Source organism: Pteropus medius, unplaced genomic scaffold (genome assembly GCF_902729225.1).
Source record: "Pteropus medius unplaced genomic scaffold, Ma_sr-lr_union100, whole genome shotgun sequence".
In the NCBI taxonomy this organism is placed as follows: Eukaryota; Metazoa; Chordata; class Mammalia; order Chiroptera; family Pteropodidae; genus Pteropus; species Pteropus medius.
The window spans coordinates 10,011,664-10,033,031 of NW_024340849.1; the positions used below are offsets into that span (position 1 = coordinate 10,011,664).

At 39.3% G+C, this 21,368-nt stretch overlaps 1 protein-coding gene across 10 annotated transcripts in view; it reads left to right on the forward strand.

Moving 5' to 3' along the window:
• Positions 1-18,931, forward strand: part of PIGN (phosphatidylinositol glycan anchor biosynthesis class N) — an 81,328-nt gene extending 62,397 nt beyond the window's left edge. For 9 of the 10 annotated variants that reach the window (XM_039840215.1, XM_039840165.1, XM_039840198.1 and 6 more), the window contains 3 exons: positions 1,184-1,226; positions 3,466-3,518; positions 17,194-17,365. In XM_039840215.1, coding sequence (XP_039696149.1) covers positions 1,184-1,226; positions 3,466-3,518; positions 17,194-17,317 — 220 coding nt within the window. In that variant the 3' untranslated portion in view covers positions 17,318-17,365. Of the gene's footprint in view, positions 1-1,183; positions 1,227-3,465; positions 3,519-17,193 lie in introns of all 10 variants that reach the window. The other variant, XM_039840171.1, reaches the window with a different exon arrangement.
• The last annotated feature ends 2,437 nt before the right edge of the window (positions 18,932-21,368 follow it).

Here is a 21,368-nt window from a genome sequence, read left to right on the forward strand (position 1 = left end):
TTAAATAAAATTCAGCAGTAAAAAACAATGATTCAATTAGAAAATGAGCAAAAGACCTAAAGAGGAAATATAGATAGCAGAGAAACCAAAAAAAAAGATCTTCAGCATCATTAGCCATTAAGGAAACTCATATTGAAACCACAATGAAGTGTCATCATATGACTATCAGAATAGGTAAAATAAAAAATAGTGACTTCACCAAATGTTGGTAAGGATGCAAAGAAGTTGTTTTTATATATCGCTGATATGTTACAAACACTCTGAAAAGAGTTTTACAGTTTCCTATGAAACTAAATATGCAGCTGCTATACAATTCAGCAATTACACTCTTAGGTATTTTTCCTAGAGAAATGAAAACTTATGCTTGCATAAAAAACTGTACACTAATGTTTATTGCAGATTTATTTGTAATAGTCATGAACTGGACACAATCCTGATGTGCTCAGTGCTTGAATGGTTAAGCAAACTGTGGTACATCCATACAAGGGAGTACTACTCATCAATAAAAAGGAAGAAAATATGATATACACAGCACCTTAGATGAATTTCAAGTGAATTGTGCTAAGTACAAAAAGGCAATCCCAAAAGGTTACAGAGTGTTATATAAATGATTCCACTGATACAACACTCTTGGAATGGCAATGTTATAGAAATGGAGAACACATTAGTGGTTCCCAGGTGTTAAGGATTAGGGAGGGCTCAGTGAGAGGAGGGTATAAAAGGGTAGTACCATGAGGGATTCTTGTGATGGTAGACGCGTTCTGTATTTTGACAGTATCAGTGTCAATATCTGGTTGTGATATTGTCCTATAGTTTTGTAAGATGTTACCATTGGGGGAAACTGGGTAAAGGGTACATAGGATTTCTCTATATTATTTCTTGCAATTGCATGTGAATCTATAATTATCTAAAATAAGTTTAATTTCAGAAAATCCTAATTCGTGTCCCTTCGATACTATAAAAATAAATATTCAAAGTGTTAAATAACATTTTTGAAGTCTAGCCCATCACTGTGGGACAGTAGTCCATGATAATATGAAAAGAGCTTTAGTCAAAAGTAATATTTTCAGAAGCAAAACTACTAACAGAATATTGGGTTATTTGATTATTCTCATTTTGATTTTAATGTGTTTTTAAAATGTGCCTGTTGTATTATGTGTAATTTTTCTTTATTTTTTTCCAGTCTTTTTCTCATGGTTCTCATCATATCAGACATTATGGCTTTGGTAAGACATTCTTGGATATTGAATGTAAATAAGATTGAGATGCTAACTGCCTAGTTAATTTAATCAAGATAAATGAATGCATTTCTGTACATGAAATTTTTAGATATTGAGTTATAAATGCTGGCATAACTTACATAGAAATTACTTTCCTTTTATATGACTTCTTATGCAGTAAGAGTGCTCTTCTTAAGGCGTCAAAAGTCTTCTTCCTTAATTTTTTCGAATCTGTCATTTTATACCTAGTCTTCCATGGTGTATTGTGTCTGAAATGAACTTCCATAGGAAATTAACAGAAAAAGCTAACTTTAGATTTGGTAATACATCATTTTCCTACTTGAGATGTTGATATTTTAGCCCTGTTTTTAAATGAAAAAGACAAAAAGGGAGGGAGGGAAGAAGAGAGGGGAAGAAAGATGTTAACAAGATGATAGCTCTAATAAATGAATTTGAGTGAGGAGCATGTGCGCGGACCTCTTATATGTAGTGTATTAACAAAAAACTCCTATTTTATTACCTGCAAGTTCAAGGGTTCCCAAAACTACCGTCAGGTTTGATAATTCACCAGATGGACTCACAGACTCACTGAAGACTGTTATATTCACAGTATGGCTTATTTCAGAGAAAAGATGCAAGTTAAAAGGCTAAGGGAAGAGGCACAGAGGGCAGAGTCCAAGAGGGGCCCAGATGCAGAGTTCAGGTTGTCCTCTCCCTGGACAGCATTAATGCGTGATAATACACACGGAATGCTGCCAGCCAGGCTCACCAGAGCCTTGGTGTCCAGACTTTTATTGGGGCTCAGTCACATATTGTTCCCATGTCTCTGACCTTTAATCTTCAGTCCTTCGAGAGGTAGACCTGATAACACACGGCCCAGAGCCCCCGACATAAATCACATTGTTAGACAGGTTCAGTGGCCAAGGCCCTCAGGCCAGACACTCCCATCGGGCATGACAATCCAAGGGCCTAGAAATCACCTCTGAGTAGCTGAAGGGAAAAGACAAGCTTCTCTTTGGGTAAGGGCAATTCTTCACTGCCTAACATTCTCTGCTGGAAGTGATTACAGACAGCAATTACTGTAACTTCCCACATCAGATTCCTAGTCTTTTTATTTAGTTGAGAGCATCTCTGTGTTGTGTTGAACTGGGTATTCAGTGCAGGTAAACCTCAGAGATATTGCAGTTTCCGTTCCAGACCGCTGCAAGTATCACAATAAAGCGAGTTATAATCATTTTGCTGGTGGAGGGTCTTGCCTTCAACTTATTAAAAAACGAAAAAAAAAAAACCCCAAAAAACGTTATCTGTGAAGTGCAATTAAGTGAAATGCAGTAAAACGAGGTATGCCTGTGTATTTCTGAAGTTGACCACACGTAACATTAGAACAATCCGTTTTCAGTTTTGCTCACAAAATGGCAAATAGACAAGACGTATTAATAGAAGAGAATTAAAATTCTCTGATTTCACATTTTATGTTAGGAGTCAGATTCTTAATTTTGCTTAGGCAGTCATTTGTGGTCTGGCTTCAGACTTTGCTGTGTCATCTCTCACCTCTCCCACCATGTTTTCTCTACCCAGCCACGCCTTGGACCCACCAAGCTCTACCTGGACTCCTGACATTGCTATAGTTTGCTCTCTCTGTCAGAAATGTACTTCTGATTACATCTCCCCAACTTCCTCTTTCATCTGACCCTTACTTTTTACAGATTTTTAGATGTTTTGTTGGGGCAGCTTCCCTTATATTCTAGTTGGGGTATGTACTCTCGCTCTATGCTCCCACAATGACCTGTATTTTTTGATGATCACACACATGTGCGTGATAATTTGACACAATCACTCACTAGATTACCTACCTCCTGGAAGAGCATTTATCTCTGGGACCTAACATAGTGGTTAGCACATAGTAGGTGGTCAGCAAATATTTGTTAATGAATGGATGATATGGCTTCACTGAGGTCTTTGGTATTATTTAGTATCTTTTATTGAAGTTTATTTTCTTTAGTTATTCACGAATGTCACTTTTGTGTTCATTTGATTGAATGGTCATGCTATTTCTGGCTTTTAGGCTATTGTTCATTTTAGTCCAAATAAAAATTTCAGTAAAGGGCATATTTTTATTGATTCCAGTCAGAGAGTAGTTCTGAGGGGTGAAATATCTGAAATATAATCCTAAAGTAACATTGTTTTCTGATGGAATCTAAATGCCTTTGTTTTTAATGGACCCATATTTTGTTTTATTTTACAGCATTTTTTCTTCTTGATCAAGGATTATGGCAGCTGGCTTGATATTGGAACAAGGTATAGTATATATTCACACAGAAATTTTTTAAGCGTGCAGTGAAAAAAAGTAACTTGTTATCTTTGTATGGGAGGTGCCAATTTGATTTTCGAGGTAAGCATAGCAAGTAGCAATTACTTTAAGCCTGTGGAAGTGAGACCCGTCTCTCCAGTTTTTGCATGAACACAGCACATGTATTCTTGAGATGATGTGGGTATAGATGTTAAGTCTGGAGAGACTGCTGGACAGCGGGAAGGGGCAGAGAAACTGCTTGAATTTGGTGTTCAGAGCAGATCACTCCTGAGCCTGTGTTCTTATAATCTCTCGATCTCTCTTTAGAAAAGTGAAGCTCTTCAAGCTATAGTGTGAATTTTATGTGGCAGTTTAAATTGCATGTAATCATTATCTGCCTCTTAGAATATTTAACATGGAAACAGTTCAATATGTGATACCTATAACATTGTTATTTGAAGTATAATCTGAACAAAAAGTCAGGTTCCTCTTTGCTGTGATTTGAATGTCAATGATTGCCATACTCTGTTAAATTTCTTCTCTTTGAGAAGAAAGCAGAGTTGATCCTTTTGCCTTTTTGTTTTCAAATGCATTCGGAGACAGAATATATTTTTATAGACTGATTTGGTTTCATTTAGTCGGTATTTATTCAGCACTTGCGTTGCCAGGAATTGTGTGGGTTTGGGTGAGAGGCACTGTTTGACGTCCTGTCTTCTGTTCCTGTCTCTGAGGCAGTCACTTGTGCTGCCTTGTTATTTACATACACATCTGCCTCCTGTATCTGATTTAAATCTCCTTCATCCCATATGTGCGAGGCACACAAAAGGTCTTCTGTAGATCGTTGATTTTGTTTTTACTACTTTTAAAGTTGAGTGCTTAGGGAAAGTTTTGATGTCTCCTTCTCACCAGCCCTTTGGTCCCAAAGTGTCCAAGCAGATAGTGTGTTAGAGTATGGGCTTTAGACCAGAGCACCTGGGATTGAACTATTTCTGCCACTTTTTAAAAAGCTAATCTGTCCCCTGTCTTTTGTTTTGAATGAATTAATCCATGTAAAGCATTTAGCACAGTGCCTGGCATCTAATAAGCTTCAATAAATGAAAGCTATTCTTGTTATTCTATAGTTCTATTTCTTTATCCTTCAAAGTGTTTCTTGTATTTGACAAACCGCTCTTTGCTCTCTCCATCAATTTGCTTAATTTATTTTCATTTTAAACATCGGTTAGAATTTTGTTTGGAAAATATTCTAATATAGCATTTTTTGTGAGAGAGACATTTTAATTTTATTTTTAATTGTGGTAAAATATACATAATATAAAATTCACCACCTTCACTTTTTTAAAATATACGGCCCAGCAGCATTCAGCACATTCACACTGCTGTGCAGCTGTCATCGTCAGCCCCAGCTCCAGAGCTGTGTCAGTGGCAGGATTTAGTACGAGCTTGCTGCAGTGAAGCAGCCCCATCGATCTCCGGGCAAGGGCTGCAGACCAAAGATCATCATTTTTCTCTTCTCTACTAAGACCCCAATAAAATAAACAAACCCAGCAAAACTAAAAGGATGGGAGAAGAGTAAATGAATTTCCATCAGTAAATGCAAGTTCAACAAATTCCTAGAAGATGGATAATCGGAGAGAGGAAGCAGCAGCCCGGAATCTATCAGTGGGTACTGCCAAAGGAACAGGGAGCGTGAAGGCTCCGGACTCAGAGAGTAGTGTGGAGTAGGAGTGGGGGTGGGGGGAGGTGGGATCACTGAATGTCTGTCGACAGACTCTTCGCAGCCCCTCCACAGCCTGCCTCCTCCTTCCTTCGTCCCCGTGCAGAAAGTGCTGCAGGCATTTTACTTCCAGGGAAAAACCAAAGGACACCTGTAAAGAGACTGAAAAAAAATGCCTGGGAAGAATTTCACTGCTGTGATATATATGATTCCACCTCAGAGTGAAGCCATACCCCTTTCCAGCATTTGAAGCCCAAGGGCAGAAACAGGTACCCCCTCTGCTCATCCTAAAATATGACATAACAATTTCTGTGACATACATACAACTTATTGGCAACCATTCTATTTGTGGGTGAGACCTAGAAGGAAAAGAGACTTTCTTAAAAAGTTAAATAAATATATACTTAGTCTATGACACAGTAATTCCATACCTAGATATTTACCCAAGAGAAGAAAAAAACATATGTTCACAGAAAGACTTGTGGGGGAATTTTCATAGCAGCTTTATTCGTAATAGCCACAACCTGGAGGCAGCCCAGATGCTCCTCAGCTTGTGACTGGACCCATACAATGGCGTCCTGCTCGCCATTAAAAGGAAATGAACGACGAAGGAACTCAACCACATGGATGAAGCCCAGAAACTTTATATTGAGTATAAGAAGCTAGATACATAAGAGTACATAGTGCATTATTCCATTTACATAAAATTCTAGAATAGGCAGAATTAATCTGTAGTCAGAGAAAGCTGATTCGTAGTTGTCTGGGACTGGGAGGTAGGGTGAGTGTGAAGTTCTGGGGCCATCATTGCCGTCCAAATGGAGCAGGCTCAATCACAAACTGGAGTAGAGGCGGACAGCTGCCCGTAGTCCCAGCCAGGCTGTGCATTGTGACATGGAGTCCACATACCCAATTACTGGAGATAGGGGCCCTGAAAGACATGAAGGCAGTTCAGAGACCAGGTGTCCGTCTATATTAAGTAAAAGACAAAATGAGACAGATCGTCAAACTTGAATAGGAGGTCTGAGATGCCGGTCAACAGATTGCCTTAGGTCACATCACAAACGGCCAACATGGGCATCATGCTTCAGTGTTCACGCTTCCAGTATGTTATTTCATGTGATCTTTATTACAGCACTGTGAAGTAGATATTATTTTCCACAAGAAGTATATTCACCGTCTCATTTTATAGATGAGGAGACTGTGACTTGCTCATGTCGCAGAGCAGTGGTTGAGCAGATCCGGAAGGCAGCACTCCACAGCCTAGGCCGTAGTGGCCCCACTGGCCTTCACTGCCTTGACTTAGCATTTTTCCAAAGTGTTTTTTTGTAACTGATAAACTCTTAAAAAGTGGCTTTGTAGCTAATACTATATGTGTGATTGTTGCAAAGGAACCATTGACTGCAAAGTTTTGAATAATATAAATTTAGGATTTAAAGGAGACAGAAATATCGATTAGGAAGGAATGAGCCAAGAGTAAAGGCATCTTAGGTCAGAAAAGTCCTGTTTGGGGGCCAGAAACCTTTGTTAGATGTGCAGAGAAAGAGTCCCATCTTCAGAGATGAGAGCTGAAAGGCGGGGAGCAAGGTGGAGACGTTTCCGACGGGACGGCCGTCATGGAGCGTGCAGGCACGAGCGGGGGCACCACGTGCGCTCGCACTCGCTGCGCAGCTGGCGTAGTTGTTTCTCGCTCGTCTAAAGATGGAAAAAGAGAGTGAGTCTCACATCGGTGGCTGAGAGAAAGGCCTTGTGACATACAGAAGACCCTTGCTAGCAGTTAAAAGGTCTGGTCCAAATGTCTTATATCCCTTTTTGTCCAGAAATTATTTTATCTCCTTCACAGTATTTCTTGTTGCTTATTTAAAGAAAATTCTGGAATGTCTTTATTTAGAAATATTAAGTTAAACAAACTTTTAATTTAATGCAATCACATTTGTATCTTCTGGGATCACCTGACATTTCCAGAAACTATTTGGAGGATTAGGTGGTTTTGCCACAGAAAAGCTTCTCCTCACACCCAGGGAAAAGCCAAGTTAAACAGTGACTGAGGAAAGTTAAGGATTATTGAGGAACGTAGTAAATTGATATAATTAGTATTAAAATGTCATTTACTGCATGCAGTGTAGTATGAGTTGCACATATGTTATTCCATTAATTCTTATGACAGTGATATGAAGAAAATTATTTCCATTTTACAGAGGAGGAAACTGGCTCTAAAAGATAAAAGTTACATAATGTGAATAGCTCTGTTTCATTCTTTGGCATTGTGCATTCTTGTGCACTTAATATATAATTTCTTCAGAAAAACAATCACATAGCGAGCACTCACCATGCATAAAGCGCTCCCAGGTATCGTCAAGGACCCAAAGATGAACGGGCCACCTTAAGGCTGAGGGATGCCGCATCCCTGGAGGTAGGCACCTGCTTCTTCCAGATATTGTATAGGGAGTTCGAGCACTGAGTGAAAGGCTCTGATCTACAACTCGTGAGGGACATTCTAGCCCTGAAAGCATATGACTCTGACATGGTCCCTGCATTCAGGGAGAGTATGGTCTAACATAGGTTGCAAAGCACAGTAATTATAATACAGGCTGCATGCGGCTAAGGGCTGTGCAGATGCAGAAGGAAGGCTCCTTTACTGCAGGCTTCAGTGACTGAGAGAACACTGTGCCAGGTCTGCATTTGAGCTGGGGCTTGAAAGAAGGATATAATTTAAATTAGGGGACTTAGAGGTTTGGGAAGAGTATTTTAGGTGGACAGAATGGATTTGAGCAAACGTATAGATGTAAAAAAGCCCAAAGCATATGTTTGTGAAGTGTGTGATAAAATACCTGGATTCCAGAAACCGTAGGTTTTCTACATATTTCTAGAAAACAGCTTTTGGGAGCCTTGAGTACAAAGCTGCGGTGTACATTCTATTCGCACGTCAGTGAGGAGCCATATTCTTTGGTTCTACTTGAGCTTTAGCATTTTAGATGTTACTTCTGCGAGTGGGTCGCTGCCTAGGAGTTGGGAATTTCGACTGCCTTTTTTATACAAGTTCATTGCATGAAGCGAAGGGCGGGTGGGATGCATATTTGGACATGGAAGCACTAACAGAACTTGCAGTCGGCGTCATTGCAGCATTGCCCCACGTGTTCCTGGCGTCCTAACCTTCGCAGCCAGTCTTCAATTCTCCTTTGATCCCCAGATGTCATTCTGTGCCTCCGGGCAGAGTTTTTTCCTGCTTTCTGCAAGGTCAGTCTCCCAGGCTGCAGTAGCGCTGCCAGGCCCTTCACCAGTCACAGTGCTTTGCAGCAAATCCAGAGGGCCAACTTTTGCTCTTTTTTCTCAATAGATTTTTCTTTTCTTTTTAAAAAATGGTAATATTTATATAATGTAAAATTACCGTCTTACCCATTCTTAAGTGTTCATTATTAAGTATATTCACGTTGTTATGCAACCAATCTCTAAAGTGAAACTCGGTCCCCATTAAACAAAAAAGCCCCATCTCCCCTCCCCCCAGGCCCTGGCAACCACCGTTCTACTCTCTGTCTCTATGAGTTAGGCTTTTCTAGGTACCTTATGTAAGTGCAACCACACAGTATTTATCCTTTTGTCACTGACTGCTTTCACTTATAATGTCCTCAAGGTTCATTCATGCTGTAGCATGTGTCAGAATGTCTGTCTCTTTGAAGCCTAAATACTACTCCATCATATGTATGCATCACATTTTGTTTATCCCTTCATCCATCGGTGGACATATAGGTTGCGTCCGCCTTTTGGGTGTTAATACTTCTGTGAACATGGGTGCACATTGCTGGTTCGGTCTCTGCTCTCAGTTCTTTCGGATGAGCACCCAGACGTGGGATTGCTGGGTCATATGGTGGTTCTGGAGAAACCACCGTAATGTTTTTCATAAGAGGTGCACAGTTTTACATTCCTACCAACAGTACACAAGTGTTCCAGTTTCTCCATATCCTCGCCAACTCTTGCTTTCTGGTTTTTTTGGGGGGTGGGTGGGTGATGGTAGTAGTCATCTGATGGGTGTGGGTGAAGTATGCCTCATTGTAGTTTTGATTTGCATTTCCCTAATGATTAGTGACTGATGGCGAGCATTTTTCACATGCTTGTTGGCCATTTTTATGTCTTCTTTGGGGAAATGTCTGTTCAAGTCCTTTTCCCATTTTGAAATGGTTTTTTTTTTTGTTGTTTTTTTGTTTTTTTTTTTTACTATTCAGATGTAGTTCTTTATGTATTCTGGATATTAGCCCCTTATTAGATATATGGTTTGCAGATGTTTTCTCCTGTTCTGTAGGTTGCTTTTTCACTCTGTTAATTGTGTCCTTTGATGCATACGAGTTTTAAATTTTGGTGTAGTCCAACTTAGTACTTTTATTTTTGTTACCTGTATCGCTCAATCATTTCGAGAGAGGCTTTGAGCCACTGCAAAACTTGCCTTTAACATCTAATGTGACGTTCTTCTTGGCACTTGTGTGGTGCCTCCAACCCTATTCCTTGCATTCATGTACGCAATTACCATGGGAATAAAATATTCATCAGAACAGAGAATAGCAGAAAGAGAGCCTGTGGAGGGATAAAACAAACTGTGAGTGTCATCCAGTGACCACGGGAGACAGCATGGCGCATTAGTGCTTGTAGGCAGAGCATACTGTGAGGGCGCCTCCCTGCGGGACTAGCCGCGAGAAGCTGTGAACGCTGTGTCTGTGCTGTTATTGGTTTATAATAGCCGGTAAAATACCATATAATCAGTCATTGCCATACAGGGTCAAAACTGTGCTGTAGAAATATTTTTTGATAATAATATTTTTTACAACGGGGTCTGCCCTACACATAGCTTTACCTGGAATAGTCCTGGTTTTGCCTGTCATCCTGGTATATTCATTATAGCATTAAAAGTCCAAAGCAAATGGGAAGATGATAAAGGCATAGCCAGCTCATAAGTGATGTTAAACCTCAGTTTGTTCTCAGTGCTTCATCTTCACGGGTCTAACGCTCATAGGCTAAATGGCGTGCTGCTCTGAGCCACTCCCCGAAGGCAGGTGTGATAGGGGATGTCACAGCTCAGTTCCGTTCATCAGGCTGAGGGCATTGAACTACCCTACATAAATTCTCAACATACTCTCCTGGTCATTCCTGCTGAAATTCTTCCTTTCCCTGGTCTGTCTGTCTTCCCTGTCTCTTACTCTACCATCCCAAAGATGCCCACTTAAGAAAGAAGCGTGACTGCAGAAGGGAGGGGAGGGAGTGGAATGGGTTAGGATAGAGAAACGAAACCTGCACTAATGAAGTTAGGCTTTCTAAAGAGAGTTGCCCCGACGATGCTGCAGGGTGAGGTTCTGGTTGCTGCTGCTGCCCTCGTTGGTTAGTTAGAAATGTAAAATCTCTCTGTATCTTATACAGCAGTTGTGGCACGTACTGCCACAGGGAACCATGTGGTGCAGGTGTCAGAGTTAGGAGTAGTTCATGCATCTCATAAGCATCTAATCTATTGCCAGGAAAAGGTGTGGATAATGGAGGGACATGCTTTAAGATTCAAAACTAAAGCACCATATAATAGGGTTCACATATCAAAACTGCATTATTTTACCTTTTCTTGCTTTTTGTTTATAAGAATGTTGGCTTAAGTTTTGGGTTTCTAATTATTCCTATGTGAATGCATATTTGAAAAGCTGAGATCTTTCTTGTCATTTTGCAGATGTTATTAAAATAACTGGCAGTTCCCTTAATGGGACCCCAGGTTATCCTAATTTTCTCCTGTACTGATTTCCCTTTGTGACAAATTTTATTTCTAAACTCCTTTGTATCAGTAATACAGTTAATATCTTCAACTATTTCATGCCCATTATTCATAGCAATGGAATGATGTCCTATTGTCCTCACTGATTTATTGCTTTATAAATATAGAAATGGTGAGAATGTGTCCCAGAATTTTGGAGAGGAATCGGAGCCAACCAACCCTATAAATGTAGTCTGGCTTGTATCAGCAGTGTTTATAGTATCTTCTTGGTGACTGCAGTGGGTTTTCAACATAGGTTTGAGAGATTCCTTAGCTATTAGTTTTGGGTTAATAAATAATAGTTTCTTTAAAAATAAGGATTACATTACTAGGGCATGAGACAGTATAATATATCTGTTTATGGGTATAGTTATATATATTTTTATATATTTTGTATAGTTTTATATATTTTTATACACATATAGAATATATTTAAAATGCATCTTCAGAGCTGATTTTACCAGGATTAAGTTGAGATTCTTGAAGGAATACACACCAGTCAATATAATCGACTGAAACTCAGCTGTAAGTTCAGGGTTCTCTGGAGAAACCTGTGACATCAGGTGCTCTTTTAATGGCCATGTGAAAAACATCCTGCCCAGGCCGTAAAACTGCATTGGGCTGACAGTGCTGTAATTTAGTCTTTCCTTCTTTTGATCTTTTACACTGTATCTTCATTCATAGCAGGTCATAAACGTTACAGAGTATTGCCTTTTATATGGTATACTGAGAGAAGTGCCTTTTTAAACTAGAGAGAAAATTCCTTTGAGGTAATTTTCATAACTATAAAAATATGTTTAAATTTATGTTCTAAATGTATTTGATATGAGGTGGAGAGTCAGCATCATCAGTTTGAACAGTAGTTTGATTTGATAGTGGTGTTCATTGGACTTTAATTGTTTTCTACATTCACTATTGTAATACCTTATTGCAATTCAAATGACAGCTAAAATATCCTTTCTCTTTAGATATAATGAAAACTCATGATTATGCTTAATAATATTTTAATATCCTCCTAAATGTAATTAAGTGCCATAAACTATCTTTACTCTTAAAATGAATGCTAAGCTTTATTAAAATCAATGCTTCTCAACCTTTTTCTTCCCCAGTACGTCTGACAGATATGATCTGCTTCTTTTGCCCATTACCCTGACTGAGGGGTACAATCAGCCTTTTGTCACCCATTGTGCAGGCTGAAAAGGCCTGCCTGGTGATTCTGTGTGCCCCTCCACACACAGACTCCTCTGTCTACCATCACACATGTGAACTTGAAAATTGCTCATTTGAATGATGTCAAACAGATAAGACAAACAATAACTCATAGACACAGACGACAGTTTAGTGGTTGCCAGAGGGAAAGGGGCGGGGGGAGTCGGAGGTAAGGGTAAAGGGAGTTCAATATATGGTGACAGAAGGAGATTCGACTAGGTGGAGAGCACACACTGCAGTATACAGATTATGGTTTATTCATTGTACACATGAAACCTATATAATTTTATTAAACGATGTCACCCCAAATAAATTTAATTTTAAAAATAATAAAAATAAAGTGTTGCAAAATAGTCATGGGAGAAGAGTTGGAACAATTGAATTGATTTCAAGTTGAAATTTGATGTTTCTTTAACTCTGCTATGTTGAGATGACACAAGACTTGACTGATGGAAAATATCAAGCTGAACGCCTTGTGGCTGAATTGCATGAAGGTGGTGAGCTTCACACTGTCCCCACAGCAATGTTAGCTTAAATGATTTGGTTCTCATCGTGCTCGATCCTGACTGCACACTTGTGAATTATTTTTCTCAGTCTCTGAGTCACATCGCTTAATGTCCTTTCTTCTCTCCTTAATGTTCTGTTACCTTCAGTCATTTCAGGCCATTGTATGGTAGACGAGTGATCTGTGTCTTTTTAAAGACTTTCATAAAGGTGAGGATGGGTCACCTACTGATTTTACGAAACTGTTAAGAAATCAAGTCATTTCATATTTTAAAGTAATTAAAAATATTAAAAGTGATAAAAGGTCTAAAAGTGATAGCAAAATTTAACAGGACAAAAATTTGCTAGAATGTAATTTTTTTTTACAGCCTTTTTGAGGTATATAATATATGTATACATGTCATAAAATTCAACCATTTTAAGATTTTAAATGACTTGAGTGATTTTTTAAAAAGAATTCAATAATTTTCAGCAAATTTATGGAGTTATGCAACTATTAACCACAATCTAGTTTTCGAACATTTCCATTACCAAAAAACTTCCCCTCGCTTGATTACAATCTATCCCCACTCTCGTACCCAGCTCCAGGTAACCACTAATCTGCTTCCTGTCTCTATACATTTGCGTATCCTGGACATTTCAGTAAATGCAATCATATGGTATGTAGTCTTTTTGCATCTGGCTTTTTCCACTTAGCATAATGTTTTTGGCATTTATTTATATTGAAGCATCTATCAGTTCTCTGTTCCTTTTCATTGCCAAATGGTCTTCCATCGTGTGGATATATGCCACATTTTGTTTACTTTCCGTAGTGCAATCTTTTATAGTCCTCATGGATTTACTCCTTCACTTAGTCATTTCACCTCTGACTCCAAACTTCAGTCTCTGGCTTTGGGAGTAAACCTTATGATATGAAGACTTCGAGACCATTACATTCAGCTTGTTGGATTGAGGATTTTGATCTCGGGAACCAGTGCACATTTTGAAATGTCCTGTGAGAAACAGGCAGAATAGAGTTGAATATTTCTGTGCTAATTATGAATGCAACCTAAGAGTTCTATGGCTGAACCTACCATAATTTGTAAACATTGCATAGAAATGTATCACAAGCTTATTATAGAAAATACTCAAAGCATATAGGAGAAAAAAGATAGTCACCCATAACTTAGTATCTCAGAGAGAACCGCTGTTCAACATGTTGACGTACATCCTTTTAGCCTTAATTTATGTGCAGCCATATATGGTGCAAGGTTTTGGTTTGTTGTTGTTGTTTGTCTTTCTATGCTAACCATTTCCCCATGTCAGTAAATACTTTTGGAAACATGAAGGTGGTTGTGACTAGAGCGATGCGAATGGGAACCTGGTAGGGAGAGAGACCAACAGCTGGGGTGTCACTTATGGCCTCGAAGGTCATTGTGAGGAATTAGGCATTTATTCCATGTGTAAGGTGAAGCATTAGACTTTTGTCAGGGAAGTATTTGATACGCTGTATGTTTTGAAACAGCACTCTAGCCACAGCGTGGACTGTAGGGACCAAGAGAGGGAACAGGAGGATTGGCTAAGAGGCCATTGCAGTATTCTGAGCTAGAGATGATGGCAGCTGGACCAGGGTAGTGATTCAAAATGGTGATAAGAGGCTGGATTTGAAAGTCTTTTGAAAGAAATGTTAGTAGATTTGTTGATGGATTGGATGTGCTGGGAGATGAAAAGAATCAAAGGTGACTCCTAGGTTTTTTATCTCGAGTGACTGAGCGAATGGTAAAGCCATTTGCAGAGATGGAAAAGGCTCTAGGAAGAGTGAGTCTGAAGAAAGAAAGTGTGGGAGATTAAGAGCTGCGTTTGGACACACTGAATTTAAAATTAGAATGATTTAAATTAGAATGATGCTGGAGGGAGCCATGGACCTTGGAAGAGTTTTTCATTTGTTTTTAGAATGAGAGAGATGGCTCATCTCTGTGGTGAAAGATACACTCACTTTGGAGAGGAGGAATTGGCACCATAGGAGAGGGAGGGGATGGTTGCAAAAGTAAAGTGCTCAGTAGGAAAGTTGGAATGGGGTCCAAAATAGAATTGGAGGAGCTTGTTTTAGACAGGATCCGGTGCGAGAGGAAATATGGGCACAGATATGGGTGTGCTAGTGGGTTTGGGGCGAGAAGTTCTCTCTTAGTGCTATCAGTGTTTTCTCAATAAAATAAGCGGTCATCTACTGAGAGGGGAGGAAGGTGACAGAACATTGAGGAGAGAAGAAAGGACATTAAGCGATGTGACTCAGAGACTGAGAAAAATAATTCACAAGTGTGCAGTCAGGATCCAGGCACTGATGAGAATCAAATCTCATTCATGCCCATAAATGGACAGCGAGCCCAGCCGGAACAGGCGTGCGTCTTTCATGATGATTCTTTACGCTAGTGTGTACGAGGCTTTCAGTTCCCTTCTGTGCTTCTGCTAGTGCCAGTATTACACTTATCTTTATGTTTTACATAATATCTCGTAGGGCTAGTTTTTATTTCATTTTGGTAGATCCTTTTTATTTCTTTAAACATTTTGGGATTTTTTTTTAGCATTTAATTTTGATAATATGTTTATGATTTCTATTTTAGGGGAATCTGATTTCAGTCCAGATTTAATCTTCCAGGGTAATATAAAACAAAAAAAGATTTTCTGATTTCTTTTAATTAAAAATTGCTCTCTTTAATAATTCATTTGACAAATATTAATTGAAGACCCAAAAGACCTTCCATTGGACCTTAGAGATGCAGTGAGAAAAAAATAGAGGTCATCATTGCTGCCTGCATGGACCTGACAGTCTAGGGCAGATGTCACTAATCCAGTATCCTGTTACATTATTTTTACAGTGAAAATAACAAAAGTTTCAAAAATCTTACTTTCGAGTTAATATTTGTTTAGCAATTAAGGATCTGATTTTATTGTTTTATTCTCAGGTCAGGAGCCTATCCTAGACCAGACACAGATTTCTAACATAACCAGTGTTGATTCTTGTTTTTTAATTAGCCAATTCTTCTTTTCTACTTCAAATTTACTTTATAAGATAAACCTAGAGAAAGATCCTAAATAAGAGTATCCTAACTCCTGCCTTTCCAAAGACAGTCTTGTCAAACCATAAAACTTTGCACTTGGAGGCTCTCACTTAAAAGCTGTTAATAGTACCAAAAATTACAAATAAAATCTGCTCAGAGTCGGAGGCCGTGCTTTCCCGGCCTTGAGGGCCGTGCCTGACAGCGTCAAAGCCTTCCCTAGTTTGGCGTAGGGCCAGCAACTGACATTGTAGGGGCTGCCCACTACCGAATTGGAGTCACTGAGAAGGTGGAAGGGAGACCTGCCAGCCTCTTTTCCCTTTTTCCCTTAGTCTTCATGTCCCTTTCGGTAATTGTCCTGTTTTACATGCACCCAGGTGTCAGCAGGCAGGTTCCCTGGGGCTTGTTCCGGGGGCCTTTCCCGGGAAGGGGCTGTAACCAGCATCATGTCCCCTCCTGCTTGCTGGCAGTAGAGGCAAGAATGGGGGAGAAAGTATGGCCTCCTTTCATCAAGCCAGCCTGGTTATAGGCCTACTGAAACATCCTCCCACCTTTGCTGAAGGATGTAAAACTGAATCTATTACAAAGGTAGATCATCAAGTGTAACTCTGGTATGCTTTGTAAATAAATAACGTGCCAATCTGCACTGTAGCTTAGCCTGGGTGATACTATACTAGTATCACTGCATGAAGCCTCTGCTTTATTGTGTATTTGTCTGATTTACATCCTAAATTTGTTCCGATACTCTAAATTCATCATCAAACCATGGTCTGTGTAGACAGTACAATGTCTGTTTAAAAAGAGAAACTGAGCATTTATTATTGCTGATAGACAAGAACTAGGGCTGTGTAATTTTAATAGTGCTCATTCTGTCTTTTTCAAAAAGTCTGGGAGACAGTAGCTTTGACTCTGAGATTAATAAGGAGATATGTTTTTTATTCGTTTAGATTCCTTAACTAAAATATTCACTTAACTGAATTTGAGTTTGGGTAACGTTTTTCTTTCTTTGTGGCTGGTAGTTTTGTCAAAGTACTTCTAATTTATATCAAAGCATTGAACAGCATGCTCTAAAATGTCAGAATATTTAACCTGGAGACATCTTGGGGAGTCTGTGGGTATTATTCAGAGGGTCCAAGAATTAGAGGGGGGAAATTATCTTTATTTTTCTTAAAGCTAGATTTTGAAATTCAATTTCTACTAGTGACAAAGACATAGGCACTGTTAATACAAATCAGACATTTTCATAACGTGCTACAATTGTTAGAGATATCTCAAGATATTATGTTTATGACTATTTCTATAACAAATTTTTTTTTAACAATTTGGTATCTATTTTAAAGTCATTGATATCCTTTATTTTGTTTTCTGTATGTACATTTAGAAACATTACTTAGAGGAATCTTAATGCTTTTCCTCTGCCTGTAATATCTTTTCTCCTTCTGTAGCATCAGCCACTATGTGATTGTCATGTCCATGGCCATCGTTCTGGTGTTTCTCAATGGCCTGGCACAGCTGCTCACGACAAAGAAACTCAAACTTTATGGCAGACCCAAAAGCCATCTCATATGAGATTGCCGAAGCCATCGTTCAGCATCTGGATCCTGTTTCTGTTCTCCTTTTAAGCTATAAACTTACCGAAGATTCAACAAGAAGATGGATATTGATGTACGGCATATTCTGCTCCTATAAAGAAAATGCAGGATGGAATTCTGAACTTACAGGTTATCTGCAATAAAGAGCTTCCGTTCTCCTTAGGTTTGGCATGCGTGAAATAGCGATTACGTCTCTGGGGAAAGCATGGAAAGCATTCTCCGTTTTCGTTTATTCCCTCTAGCTGGCAACTCTTCTCACTGAAATTTCAGAGCACCTGTTACAATCTGGTCCCCGACTGCACAGCGCCCCCTACATGCAAAGGGGAGGTGCCCCCGTGGGGACAGTGCTGATCACATCTAAAGTCAGTGCTATGGCTGAACTTGAAGGAAATCTCCAGGTGGCACCATATTTATCAACTCTCAGCACTGGTTTTGCAAGTAGTTCTAATTACTAAACATTAACACTGGAAAGACTATCAGGACGTGTTACTCAAATTTACCAAAGCTTTAGTGGGAAAAAAGTGCTCGCAGGCATTTGTCATTTTTCTTCAGGATGCACCAATATCATCTTAAACTTCTTAGTGCTGTTTTGAGGGTTTTCGTAGTTAACCAGATGCAGGTTTGACCTTCACTTGTTTTTTTTCTTTTCTGGATTCTCGTGGAATTTATGGAGATAGAAAAGGAGAAAATGCTTGGTATTTGTGCTTTGTCCATGGGGGAAAAATTAAAAGGATTCGTTTTTAATTGTAGATTCAATATTTGTTAACCTCATAGCTTTTATCATGTACTGTTTCAACAGAACGATTTAAATCAGTGGTTAAATTTTCTGACAATATAAGAATCAACAGAATTATTTAAATCAATGGTTAAATTTTCTGACAATATAAGAATCGATGTTAAAATTGCTTCTCTTTCTGCTTGTAAGATTCTAACCTAAAGTCCTAAAGTCCTCTCATTAAATTTAAATTACTATTTGTAAACTCATTCTAATGTACAAAATATTTTGAGAGTAATTTTTATTTGGATTTTTCATAAAGTGACCTTTACATATCATAGTGTTGGCCTTTTGCCCATGGTATGCTAGTAGATTTTGTCTGATGCTAAGCTTTACTGTTTTGAGTCCAATTTTTAAAAAAATAATTGGTTTTGAATTAAGTTATAGCATTTCTAATTCACAAATTACTAGATTTTTTAGATTGGCAGGTGAGTGAACAAATATAATTTAGAAGATTCCAAACTCAGTTTGGCAGTATGGACTTCCTTAATTTTTATTTATGATAAAGTATAATTGTGATAGTGTTTTATGGTATAGCAGCAAAAGCATTATAGTATTAAAAAAAAGAAAGATGTATTGATGTCAGTATAAGACCTCATGCATCAGTCTGTAATATAAATTCTGGGCGGGGGAGGGGACAACCAAAAGGCTGCTGTAGCAGACAGTGACATTGGCAGAGAAAGAACCCGTGGACTTGTACATTGCCCCAAAGGATTTTTGATCAGTTTTTTCACAACTCAGAGAAAACTGACTTTATAAACACTTAATTTTTATATTGAATAACAGGAAAAATAAATAAAATTTAAGTAAAATGTATTTCCGTGTAAGACATTTACTTTTTCATTGTGTGAATACCAGATTTCCAAATGAAGACTTAAGACATTTGCTGCTTGACATTGTTTAAATTAGGAATTGCTATGGGAATGAAAGTGAGGGTATCACGTTGAGAAAATACTGAGGAACAAAAAAACCATGCCACACCACGTGGACCAGGAGTAAATTTGGAGGAAACTCTAAGGATTTAGGAAACTAACTGGAGCCTGTCCATAGTTTGCCAAGTAGATGTCCTGATAAAAAGGGTTCCCTGATCAAATAGATTTGAGAAACACCTCGTCCAACCAAGTTAAGCAGGTATGGTTACTGGAGCACGTGGGGAATTCAACTCAGTATGCACATTGTGAAGGGAAGGAGAGCAGAGCGCCGGAAGTCCCACCTGCTCAGCGGCCGAGCCTCCCTCAGCCTTCCTCCCGACTGCACTTTGAAAATGTCCCCAGATACTTTTGCACTTAGAACCTCAATTTACCACACTGTTTTGAAAAAAGGTGTTTGTTGTATGCTTAATTGAATCTCGTTTTCCCAAAAACTGGAAAACCATTTTCATTTTTACCTTTCATGTGGGAAAACTTTGAAATGTGCTAGCAGTTTTACCTACCTCTGTGTAAATTATGCCTATTACCGTTTAGTCGCTCAGGTGGGACCCTTCAGTACTGCTAGATCGGCATCTAGTTTATCACACGTCATCAGACAGCCCTGTGAGGATTTGGACTAAATCTTTATACCTTATAATTTACATCCTTTACCAGAAAAATAAACTCACAATGAACATCGGCTTGTTTTCTTGTGATTTGCCACTACAGAAGGTGATTACTAGTTAAATTTTTGTGCATGCCTTGGTTTTTCTGTTTTACTCATTTCTCTCTTCCTCTGTTTCCTCTCTTCTCTGCTCAAGTCACTCCCCTTTCTTAGCTTCACTCAGAACCGGGGATGTACACGAATGAACTTTTCTCCATGAGTTAGCTTCCATCAGTTCTGAAGTCCAGTGTAGACACAGCGTGAGTGTGTAGTGTTCAGCGGCGCCATCATCTGCTTGCCGTTCTCTCTCCTACAGTAACTGCTTCCATTGCTAACCATGCATCTCTGGCAGGAGCCGTATGGTCATATGGTTTTTTATGACTCATCCTTCACCACTGTTGACTAGCTTACGAGTGAGTGCACATCACACCCAAGCCAGGCCGATCTGAGTTCTTTGCAAGATTATCAAGATAGTACAGAGAAAAGAAATTCTAAGATGCGAAGTTGGAAGCTGTGGATGGCTAAGTTCAATTGAGATACTCCAGTAACTTTGCATCACATACTTATCCAATAAAAAGAGGGATTATTGTTACTGGTATTTCTTAGACCACAGTGGATAATGACAAGTCCAAAGCTTCGTTTAAAATCTTCATTATTCTATATGCTTTTTAAATTGGAATCAGTGGGACAGAATGATTCAGTGAGGTTCCTTCCTTGTCACTTTGTGTCCTCTGCCTGTACCAGATTCTTAACATTCACCCTTGAGGCATATGTCAGCTGTCTTCCAAATGGTATAGAGAACAAGAGAAGAGTTTCCTCCTTTTTCAAAGGAAGGAAGTGAATATTGGCTATCGATTTTTAAGCACTTGAAGTTTTGTAAAGACTTGGAAGCCCAGAGTACACTTAAGTGTAGAGGGTTGAATTGTGGCCCCCAAAAGATAGGTCCACACCCTAACCCCGGAACCTACTGAGAAAAAGGGTCGTTGCAGATGTGATGAAGTTAAAGATCCTGAGATCAAGTCATCCTGGGTTATCCAGGCGGGCCACAAATCTAATGGCACGTGTCCTTAGAAGGGACAGAAGAGAAGACAGGAGGCGGGGACGGCCATGCGGAGTCGGAGGCAGAGATTGGAGTGATGCTGCCACAAGACAAGGAACGCCTGGACCCACCAAAGCTGGAAGAGGCCAGGAAATCCGCCCCTAGCGCCTCCCGGGGGAGCGGCCCTGCCAGCACGTTGCTGTGGGACGTCTGCCTCCAGAACCGGAAGAGTGAATTTCCATTGTTTTAAGCCACTCGGTTTGTGATCATTTGTCACGGCAGCCACGGGAAAATTCCATGTGGGGAGGTGAATTTCATGGAATTGTCAGCTGCTTTTCTGACAGAATCACTGCACTTGCACCGAGAACTCATATTACTGGGTCACGAGTTTGAGTACCATAGTTCACCCTGATATGCGAGTATAAAAAATCAGGTGAAGTTAATTACTCTTTAATGTCAAGATTGCTGATAATTTGGCTTTTCTGGAACATTCCTGCCATATTTTTCTGGAAGTAGTAAAGAGATCCTAGACTTTCTTTTTCTCTTCAATATTTTTGGTTTTTTTATGTGTCAGGACCCGATTGAAACCAGAAAGTTGAAAGCTCACGATAAGCCGGGTTGTCCTTTAAACGGTCACCTGCG